This window comes from Populus trichocarpa, chromosome 1 (genome assembly GCF_000002775.5).
Source record: "Populus trichocarpa isolate Nisqually-1 chromosome 1, P.trichocarpa_v4.1, whole genome shotgun sequence".
NCBI classification, from domain to species: Eukaryota; Viridiplantae; Streptophyta; class Magnoliopsida; order Malpighiales; family Salicaceae; genus Populus; species Populus trichocarpa.
This window is the reverse complement of record NC_037285.2, coordinates 22,925,515-22,937,091: the sequence shown is the minus strand read 5'-3', so window position 1 is coordinate 22,937,091 and position 11,577 is coordinate 22,925,515. Positions and strand designations below refer to the sequence as shown.

The 11,577-nt window shown below is 32.1% G+C and overlaps 1 protein-coding gene across 1 annotated transcript; it reads left to right on the top strand.

Moving 5' to 3' along the window:
• Positions 1-6,142: 6,142 nt before the first annotated feature.
• LOC7467964 (leucine-rich repeat protein 1) lies at positions 6,143-11,064 on the top strand. Its single transcript, XM_002299747.4, has 6 exons — positions 6,143-6,579; positions 8,384-8,455; positions 8,659-8,802; positions 9,062-9,133; positions 9,672-9,743; positions 10,742-11,064. The coding sequence occupies exons 1-6, from the start codon at positions 6,365-6,367 to the stop codon at positions 10,812-10,814; spliced, it is 648 nt and encodes a 215-aa protein (XP_002299783.1). The 5' UTR covers positions 6,143-6,364; the 3' UTR covers positions 10,815-11,064.
• The last annotated feature ends 513 nt before the right edge of the window (positions 11,065-11,577 follow it).

Genomic DNA, 11,577 nt, shown 5'->3' with positions numbered 1-11,577 from the left:
AAAAAATAGATTGAAATTCAATTCCAAATATCCAGTGGTTATTGTTTTTTGAAATGTTTTATATTTAAAATGTATTAAAATATTTTAAAAAAAAACTTATTTTTTAAATAAAATAATTAAAAATACAAAAATATATATTTTAAAAAAAAATTAAATTTTAACTACCCTTTTGATCACAAACAAGAGCTTACCTGCTGGGATGATGGAAAGTATAATTGACAGTCAGGCCCGTACCTTTCATCGAAAAGAGGAAGATTTTGAATTTCAAAATCTATTGTTTCACTTTCACTCAGAAAATGGGTTAATTTTTTTTCTTAAAGAATTTAATTGAATGATTATTTATATAATTAATTAATTATAGAAACCAAAATAAACTTTAGAACGGTTACCCCCAATTCATTACTCGAATAAATATATTTTAAAAACATATTTTAATTAGAAATGCAATAATTATAGAAACCAGAATAAACTTTAGAATGGTCACCCCCAATTCATTACTCGAGTTTTTATATTTTAAAAACATATTTTAATTAGAAATGCAATAAAATTATTTTTTTATATCAACAATTCAAAATAATTAAAAATCATGTAAAAATATTAATTTAATATTTTTTAAAAAATAAAACAATTTATAACCACCCAAATAAATACTCCCTTCACCCTGATTTGATGAGAATCCGGTGAATTCAACTAGCTACATCAACTTTTTCATGTCAAGTTTTATAAAGTTCGGCTCATACTTTTCACTCAAAAATAAAAAATCAAACCCATAATAAATTTATTTTTAGCACGATGGCCCATAAAACAACCCAAGTGCTCCGTGCCAGGGGTTCAATATAAATACAGAAAAGGACCCATTAACATGCCTCCCTTAACAAATAGGATTTTTTATAAAAAAAATGACAAGCTCTAATAAAATTTTTAGAAAAATAATATAAGTTTAAAAGGTATTTGGAAAAAATATATAGTTTGAATATAACTATTTTTTTAGAATATTAATTTTATTCATGACTATTATTTTTAATAATGGTTATTTAATCATATTTCAAGAAATATATCTCTTGTAAATTAATTCGTCTAATCAACTTAAAATCTTATGAAAATCTTCTCGAGATCATATATACTCTCTGAAGCAATTTAAGCATAAGAAAGAAACATGATGAAATCTCATCGAATGAAATTATTAATACCAACACCGATCATTTTAGTGGTTAGTGACAGTATTAATTAATGATTTTCTCTCTATCATGAAAATTAGATAACTTTTTATTAGGATCTTACAAGCATCATCAAAGTATCAATGGCCAAAAATGTTAAAGAAGTTTTTGACAGACTAATTCAGTATATTTTAGCCAATACAAGTTTCAAACTTCAACAAACGAAGAACATGCTTTAATTAATGTAATCCATGCAAATGAGAGATCCACCTCGGGTTGAACATGCGGAGAAGCTCGGCAGAAAAGGGAGAGCGGCGACACTGCTAGTTTTCTAATGGTTTATGGACTTCCTGCAAGGCAAGCTTCCTCCTTCTACGAGGACAGCAAGTATTTTCGCAGAAAGTGGTTTTTTATTTTGCATTGAATCCTAACTTTCCAGGGATTCTTAGTTGGCAGCTTGGAATTAATTATTTTGCAAGAATTCCTTGTTTTACAGTGAGTCGAAGTCGGTAGCACCATCCTTTTATTTAAATGACATTAAAGTCGGCAATTAAGGAGTTTTAGCTTGAAGGGTTTTCCTGATTGTACAAGCATTGTATTTGGACGACAATCCAAGTTTTCTACAAGGAAAGCTCGGCAGCTTCTTTCTTTACAAACAAATAGAATACGTGGCATCATGTTGTTTTTAATTGGTTCTATTAGGGTTTAGTTATTTTATAATAGTTTAGCTTGGATTTTATTTTAGAATATTTTGTGTGTGTGCGAGATTGCTCGTGTTCTTAGTTCTTCATTAAACTCTTCAAGACTTATCAAAGATTAGCTGTGTTTTTGGTGTTCATCCTTATACTTGTAATTCTTGATTCTTTATAATCATCGGGTTGAGATCTTTTGTCTAATAATTTTGGTTCAAATAATTATTAGATTAGGTTTTTCTATCAACTTGATTTTGGCTTTAATGAGTTGTTTTTATCTTATTTGTGGGTTCAAGGGTTCTTACCCTCCATATACGCATCACTTCCTACTTACACCTCAAACCAAAGACTGAAAAATAAAAGAAATTAAGTTCTGGATGAAAAGATACTTTTTGAAAACGAACACCTAGTTTCTCTGTGTTTTTTTAGTTCGATCTCCTGTCTTTCAATTATGCCTTTACATAATAAATTAGAAGCAATTAGCTTTGAATTAGGCTACAAGAAAATCTAATTAAAGGGAAAAAAGTTTAATAAGCAAAGTGGAAAAAGTCATGAATTCAGAGATGGTGCATAGTAAAAACATCTCCCTCTTAGTTTCTTTGTTGTTTTTATTGACTTTCTTTTCCTTGATATTGTACTAGCATATTAGCTCGCACTCCGCGGTGAGTTAATAACAATTTTTTTTCAAATGTAAAAAAAATCTTAATAGTTTAGAGAACATTTTAAGTATCTTAGGTCTGGTGGCAATGACAAACTCAAGAACCTTGGGTATGGCGGCCATGCCAGACCGAAAATAGTTGGGTCTGATGGCCAATCCATACCCAAGTCTCTTGGATCTCGCGGTCATGCCAGATCCAAGTCTCTTAGGTTTGGTTGGGTCTCATGGTCAAATCAGACCCAAGAGCCTTGGGCTTGGTAGCTAAGCAAACCCGAGAGTGAGGGGTCCGACGACCATACTTAATTATTTTTTAATATTTTTTATTTGTTATAAAAAGAACATTTAAAATACCTTTAAAGTATTCTAAATCTAAATGCTAATTATTATTTTATATATAAAAAATATTTAAACCACCCTTGAAGTATCTTAAACAGAAATCCTAATTAATTTTTTTTATAAAAAAAAATATTTAAACAACCCTTAAAATATCATAAACAAAAATGATAATTAATTTTTTTTTATAAATGTTTTTATTTTTTCTAAAACAAATATTTAAAACTATTCTTGAAGTATCCTAGACAGAAATCCTATTTAATTTTTTTTATAAATGTTTCTTATTTTTTCTAAAAAAAATATTTAAACTATCATTGAAATATTCTATTACTGCTGCTGCTGCTGCCACTACTACTATTATATTTTAAAAAAAATTATTACTATTAAAGAAAAACTATAGATTTGATTTGAAAGGTAAAATTTAAAACTATAAGAATCTGGGTTAGACATGTTTAATATTATTATTAATATTGTAAATATTATTATTTTCATTATTACTATTATTACTAATATAATTATTAATAAATTTTAAAAAATATTATTACCATTGAAAAAAAAAATCATATATTTGATTTGAAAGATAAAATTATTATTATTATTATTGGTATTACTGTTGTTGTTCTCATCATCATTATTAATAATTTCTTTTTAACAAATATTACTACTATTGAAAAAATGAGTTAGGCAGGGGAGCGAGACCCAAGTTAATTGGATTTGCCAGGGGCGCCTACCGAAGTTACTCGGGTCTGGAAGGTGTAACTTGGGTTAGGCAAGGGTGTCAGATCCAAGTTACTTGGGTCTAACAGACATGTCTAACCCTAGTGTCAGGTGTATGACAGTCATGTCATTCCACTGTGTCAAACCCTAAAAAATTTGAACGGACCATTCTATCCCCATTTATTCTTTTAATGTCAAATGTATCACATGAAAAAGACAATCATACCTCCAACTGAATGCTTATCAAGTTTTTTTGGCAAAGATAATGACATGATGATATTGCTCTAATCATTTGTGTCTTGGTGAACAGTAAAAGGGTTAATAGTGAAAAGCCCCATGTCATTTGTATTTCTTTATAATTTTTATAATAGAATTAAACGTACTATATATACTGTGCATTAAAATATTTGTTTTTTTTGACAACATCATGTAAATTAAAACACTATGCACTAATATATTCAATTCATGCATTGTTTATACATTATTAACGTATTCTTGTTTCCCATGCATGCACGTGACATGTATACAATGCCAAAAAATGGTTGAACCGGTTAAAAAACCAGATTAATCCACTGACTCAAACAAAACCCGACCAAAAAAGTCAACGGTGAAAACAACATCGTTTTATATATATTTTTTAAAAAGTTTTAGAATCAGGTCGACAGTCTTGATCCATGAGGTTTTACAACTAGGCTACGTAACTGTCCTGAGGTCCTAATAGCTCTGCATTCGACAGTGCATTGTAGCTTCAAGTGTCAGAGGCCACAGCTAGGAAGTCATAAATCATCACAAGGAATCCCACATGCTTTGTACGAGGAGGTTCACGACGAGCCTGAAGATTTTCTCTGGAGGAAGAGGCCATCGGACTTTTTAATAATGGCTAGAACCATGGCTAGATTAAGGGTATCAATTAATTTGCACAATTCATTGTAAGCTGGCGCGCTCATTCAGTAATTGCTGCTCCTTGTTCTCCTCTTTTTGCATGAATTTTTCCATGGACAGCGTGATTTTCCAGGTTATGAGAGAAAAAAGTGAGACAAGAAAAAAGACATCGTAGTTGATTTTTTCCATCACTAGCGTGTTTGAAAGTGTAGCATTAATTATTTTTTAAATGTTTTTTATTTTAAAATATATTAAAATAATATATTTTTTTTATTTTTTAAAAATTATTTTTAACATTAGCACATCAAAATGATATGAAAACATCAAAAAAATATTAATTTGAAGCAAAGAAAAAAATAAAAAAATTTTAAATTTTTTCAAAAGCATTTTCAAAACGCAATGACAAACACACGCGTAGCGTAGACTAGAAGGTGTCACTCGCACCATCTAGAGAGCGTAGACTCCTTCAACATGTAAGAGTATGTTGTGTGGGGTCAACTTTTTTAAAAACACGAATTGACTTACGTTTCTAAACTTTTACATTAATGATATTTTATCTTTTATTGTGCTTTTAAAACGGGGAAAAGACTAAATCACCCCTAGACACTCTGATAACGACCAAATGAGCCTTGTTCAATGACCATCATGCTCTTAGTAATCGGGTAAAGGATTTTACGTGGGAAGGATAGATCCGCCATCATACTGTTCCAATGAAAAAAATGTTTATGAGTAAGCTAAATCTTGAACACAAGAGGTAAAAAGGAAGAAGAAACAGTCCTCGACCAACCCTTCAACTAAAATTTGAATATAAAAAGTCAAAGGAAAAAGGAAAAAAACATCCTCTTCAGAAACAAAACTTGAATCATAGCAGCTGTCCTTGTTTTTTTCTCTTTATACTTTTGAATTCCTGTCATTGGCCTGGTTAAAAACAAATTATATCCATCTTAGATCTTTCTGAGTGGGATAAGCTATGCCAATTGATTAGGTAAATCCCACTTTCTCCAGCATCCCATCATCACCAAGGGGGAGGAGACGATGACGTGGCCCTCAAGGTGGAATTTATTCGAAAGTAAAGTCCACCCAAAGTTAAATTATTATATTTTATGTAGTGGAACTGGTCAGATTCCTCAATCCCCACTCTAACCCAGCAACCCAGGTGGAGCCCCGCTTCATCATCATCGTCGGCGACCAAATCTTTCCAAGAACCTTCTCTCCAGTAAAAGGCGGGAGCCCAGAAAGGAAGAAAAAAAGCTAGCAGGTACGACCATAAATGAATATATTAAAAAATAAAATATATGAATTATCAATTTAAATTTAAATTTTCTATCAGATTTCTATTGATTTCTCATGGTTCCGAGAATATTAATCATAAGGGTTTATTTGTAATTAGCATCAGAAAAGAAAATGTCCTTTTTTATAAAATAAAATAAATAAAATATCATAGTTATAGTATACAATTCAGTAATTAGCTCCAATTCTTTTTCGAGTTACTGGATTATTGTGTATTACTTTTTTTTTAAATTAAATTAATATCATTTATTTTTCTTAAAATAAATAATTAACATTGGTATAGCTAAATTTAAATTAAATTAGACTCGATCAATCATATCCTCAACAATTTAATTAAATTTTACTGAGTAGAGTTGCTGTAATAAAATATATAAATTAATATATATATTTTTTATAGGTTTCTAGATGATTTTTGATTGAAGTAAAGTAAGAGGCAGATGCCCCATGTTTTACTCTGTTATTCCCAAAGCCGATCCTCCCTTCTCTCCCCATCCAACTTTTACATCCTCTCCCTCGTTGACTCTGTAAACTACGCTCCCTCTCTTTGAAACACAAACCAAACCCTAAAACTTGATCCTTCTCCTTCTCCCCGAGAACCAGCGGACGAGCTGACATCAGCACCATCGTTCACTACCATGGCTGCACAGACATGGATATGGACTAGTCTAACTGTCGTGGTAACTGTAATTTTGACTGTGGTGAATGCTAACTCAGAAGGCGATGCTTTGTTTACGCTGAGAAAGAGCTTGTCGGATCCGGATAACGTTCTCCAGAGCTGGGATCCGACTCTTGTTAACCCTTGCACTTGGTTTCACATCACTTGCAACCAGGATAATCGCGTCACTCGCGTGTAATTATTTCTTCTTCATCTATCTTTATAAATTATTTATCTATGCTTTTATTTTTTTATTCATTTGGAACCTGGAAGATCCGTTGTTTTTCTGGAGTATTTGTGTTCTGCTTTTTAATTTTTAATTTTTAATTCTTGGATTTTTAGGTTTTTCTGCTTGTAACTCTAATTTTCTGCTTCAATTTTTGTGGGGGTGTTTTTGAAATTAAAATAGATAGATAAATAAATGATTTAGGTTAAAATTATTGAGTTTGTTTAGTCAGTAGCTTTATAATTTTATATTTATTTAGAAGGCGTCTTTGAAATTAATATATGGATCAAATTAGTGTAAAATGTTTAGTAGCGTTGAAATTGTTAGAAGTGTTTTTGTTTTATAGGGTGCTGCCGTGCGTGTTTATGTTCATGATAGATTATCACCATCATCATCACAGAGTAATTATTCAGTAGGTATGGAGTTATACTCCTTTCTCTCACATAGAGTGAGACCCCTGAATTATTTTCATGGTGGGATCCATGTTTTTGTGAGGGGGAGTACGTTCCTGGTGTACCTAATAGTCTCTCATGTTTAGATTTTATGGAATTTTGATTCATATAGTTATTTGGTGTAAAATTAAACATTTATGGATTATGTTTTTTTATTCCTATATGGTTCCTAGAGCCTTGTTAGTCTTTAAGAATAGATATTGCCACTACATTCCATGTTTTTCACACTTCTTGATGAATTATATTTGTTTAGAGCTTGTAAGATTTCGTTGTCCTCTGGGCTTTGTACCTTGCCTCGACTTTTTGAGTTGTTTCTCCATGGTTTCTTTTCTTTGCCCTTTGAGAATTTGATCTTAGTTTATAGAATATGTTTGCATAATATGTAAGTAAGATGCCTTGGGTGAGGTCTTCAAAGGTTGACTTTGTGGATTTCATTTATGCTTCAGTGACTAGTTGCTATGATGATAAAAAATAAAATAAAATAAAATAGTTACAAAATTACTTGTAATGGCATGTGTAAAGTTTGAGGAGATTTGTTGGTTCCTTTACCCTATGTTTAAAAGCATATGTAGTGATTGTGTGGATTATGGGATTCACTGTATATATATATACCTTGAAATGTGTTTTTTGTTTTGTTTTTTAATGCTGTTTGGTGAAGTGAGAAATGCAATATTTGGTGTCCTGTTGCCCAAATGTTATATTTTTTTATGAACTTACTTAAGCAGTCAGAAATGATGACAGTTTCTGGCTTCTATGCTGCATATTGTTATGTCTCTAGCTTGTCATGTTAGACTATTAATTTTACCTTCTGATATTTTTAATTTCTTAGTCGATCAGCTTTCTTGTCCTTTTCTATTGTTTTAGAATGGCAATAATTTTACCATTCCTGCTGTTTAACATTAATTGACCTATTGATAGTTTCCTTTATAAAAAAACAGGAAACATTTAACGCTTCAGTAGTTTGGTGAAAAAAGCAGCAACTATCTTTTCTTGGTTACAGTTCCATTAAAAATGATCTCAGTGCCTATATAATATCATCATTGTTTTGGAAAAACACATTGCTCTATCCTGTCATATGCTGTCATATATCAAATTCTGATTAGTATGCTATGTATTTTGATTTACAGCCTTTGACATATTCTATTCTTTAGCTTTTCAGTATCTTTTGGAAAATGATTGTTCCCCAACATAGAGTTTGTATGTTTGGCCTTAATTAGCATCAACTATGGTCTTTTTTTCCTCGTGCTTATTAATTCTTTCAACATGTATTTAGAATTATTGTGTAATGTTTTTTGTTTTCTCATATCTCATGCTGCTACAGGGACTTGGGGAACTCAAATCTATCTGGACATCTAGTACCTGAACTTGGAAGACTAGAGCATTTGCAATATCTGTATGTTTTCCTGCCTTTATCTTCTTCATGATAGTATTGCAAAGTTATTGGAATAGTTTCTAATTCTGGCTTGTCTTTAATTTTGAATCAATGGCCTTTGTTGTGTCCGTATGGGGGTATTATTCAGGGATGCAGAGTCGCTTGTATCTAATGTTTGGGTTTCGCTTACTTACTTGTGACCTCTCTCATCTTTTCTGGTGTAGGGAGCTTTATAAAAACAACATTCAAGGAATTATCCCCACTGAGCTAGGTAACTTGAAGAGCCTCGTTAGCTTGGACTTGTACAACAACAACATTTCAGGGACCATTCCTCCTTCACTGGGGAAGTTGAAGTCCCTTGTCTTTTTGTGAGTACAAGAAGCTCTACTATGATGTATGATTAAATGCTTAAAGGATTTTCCTTTTCTCTTTGTCCCTTTTGGTTTGAAAGTTTGGTACATTTGCTTTCCAAATTTATTAGTTTGTCTTGAAAACTATTATCTCTCCCTCTCTTCCTCTCTCGTTATGCATGTATGTATAGGTTCCGGCATATATACTTGCTCTGTTTATGTGGAATTGCAAGATAAATTGTCTCTCATTTCTCTTATTGTCTTTTTTGTCTGGCAGACGACTTAATGATAACCGATTAACTGGACCCATTCCCAGGGATCTCGCCAATGTTTCAAGCCTCAAAGTTGTGTAAGGACCATCCTCCGTCTTTTTTTTGGATAAAAGAAGGATTTCTTAGTATGAAAAAAAGAAGTACTCTGATCATCAGCTATGGAAATAACCTTGAAAGCACTCTGTACATTTATTCCCTCGAGGAAAAATGTTCCTCGTGCAATCACACCCATTTACTGAAAAAGAATTGCCATATTCAACTCTTTCAACTTACAAAATCCTCAAAAGAAATCAATATCAGGACTGCCCATGATTCACCGTCAACTTGTAGGGGAAAAAACCCGAGGCACATGCTCTGAGCAGCACAGAGCAAAAAAAGATGAACGTGAAAGGCCTTACTGTAGTGGAACATAGTTAAAACAGAAGGTGACAGAGCCTTGTGGCTTCCTCATCTTTAACAAAATCCATCCTATAAAATATCTCTTCTAGATAAGTGCTGACTAATTCCTAGATTATTCCTGAAACTATTTCATGAATATGCATGTTTATTTGCTTTGATAGTTAGGTTAAATGGTCAGAAGCTTAAAGCAGTTCATCATCTTTCCTGTATCTCCAGGGATGTCTCGAGCAATGATTTATGTGGAACAATTCCTACTAATGGACCTTTTGAACACATCCCTTTGAACAAGTAGGTTCTCTTACTTTTATTTACGCTGTCTTGATTTCTTATTTGTCCATGATTGCCCTTTTCTATAGAAGTAAATTCTCTCCCTCTCCCTCCCTCTCGGTTTCCTTCATGAATATTGACTTGCATTTTCTTATGTTTCATGCTTAGGCACCTATTTTTTTTACCAAAATAATCAAGAGTTTGATTTAGCAAAAAGCTGTGTTTCCCTTGTTTGGTATCTCATACTCTCGTGAGGGTCCCAACGTGGTACTTATAGACCTTAGTGTGATGCTAGGTTCTTTCATTCCCCAACTTTTCCTCAGAGTTTTAGGGTGTTTGAGAATGCGATAGAAGTAGCTTTTCAAAATGCTTTTTGCTTGGAAATGCATTAAAATGATGTTTTATCATTTTTTAAAATTTATTTTTAACATCAACACATCAAAACGATCCAAAAACACTAAAAAAACTTATCTTGAAGGAAAAAAAAGATTCAAATTTTGACAGAAAGCAAGTTAAACCTCAATGCCAAATGGTTACTTGGATCTTCAAATCCAACTCCTGAAAGTTTTTTCCCAGTGTCAGGGTGCTGGAGAATTTAAAACCACATCAACCAGCTCTTGTTTATTTAGATTACCATGACAACCACATTGCGTTAATGATGCTTTTGAAGCTTATGTTACTGTGAAATTCATGTTTGAGCTTTTAAATTGCATCTCTTCAAACCAGTGGCTTGAAGGTTTGTGTTTTGCAAATTGTATGCTACCTGGAAGCAAGATAAACATGATTCTCTCTCATGTCCTATGTTCTGCCTAGATTTGTACGAGCACATATCAGTCATAAGATGGAGGGCTCTGACCTAAATGTGTCATATCTATCAGAACTCCGTACTTGTAATATATGTGTAAAGAGTATGCATTTGAGCCTCGCATATAATATATATGTGAACAAGTGGAAAAGCATGTATAAAAAAAATTGCAGTTCTCCTTTGGGAAACTAAGCAATCCTAAATTCTCTTGCAGCTTTGAGAACAATCCTCGACTGGAAGGTCCGGAGTTGCTGGGACTTGCGAGTTACGGCACAAATTGCTCATGAAGAGAGAGGATCCATGCTGCAAAATGTCTAACTGTCTTGAATCAAAACTGCACCTCACAAAAACCGAAAGCGTATTACTCCACACTCTCAGTGTAAAGGGTTCGGCAAAATGCAATCCCTGGTATAATTATCTGTAAATCTTATGATACTAAATATCCTAGCATTTGTAACTGCGTTGTGTTTGTTTTAAGATCCCCCAAACAGGGATTTGTACTAATATAATGCTAGTAAAGAGTCTACCATTTGTGCCTTTGCTTTTTTCGTATAAATCTCATCATACTGCTTCATCTGCATTATTGCGATCCCTCTAGGATGCATGCAAATACCTAATTTGGCTATGCTCATAAAGTCTGGAAATGATTTTGAAAATAATAGAATATTCCAATGCTGTTTCTAGGGAATTCTGTTAATTTAATTTTAAAAGTCATATTTTTGTAAATAATTCTTCTTTCCTCCATTAATATTTCAAGCTTCAATTGCTACATGAAGATTTATTTTTTTAATGATCAAGTATTACCTATTAATTAAACACAACAAGAACTAAATTAATGATGAATGTGCTAAAATTTGTGATAATATGGAAGTATAAAAAGAATTGCAACTATTTTACAAAAGAAATTTCGAAAATGAACTAACTAAATTATTTTTTTAAAAAAGTTTATTGATACTTGTTAAAAACTTTGTGTGAAATTGCAGCAAAAGTTTCAAGGTTCAGATGGACGGAGAGCTTTTTTTACTTCAAGAACCCATTTGTACCATTTTG

What these genes read in the sequence shown, in the direction of transcription:
- LOC7467964 (XM_002299747.4), top strand. Translation starts at nt 6,365, where the DNA reads ATGGCTGCACAGACATGGATATGGACTAGTCTAACTGTCGTGGTAACT. An exon ending in CTAGAGCATTTGCAATATCT is followed by an intron (nt 8,456 to 8,658) that starts GTATGTTTTCCT and finishes TTTCTGGTGTAG; the next exon opens with GGAGCTTTATAAAAACAACA. An exon ending in GTTTCAAGCCTCAAAGTTGT is followed by an intron (nt 9,134 to 9,671) that starts GTAAGGACCATC and finishes CTGTATCTCCAG; the next exon opens with GGATGTCTCGAGCAATGATT.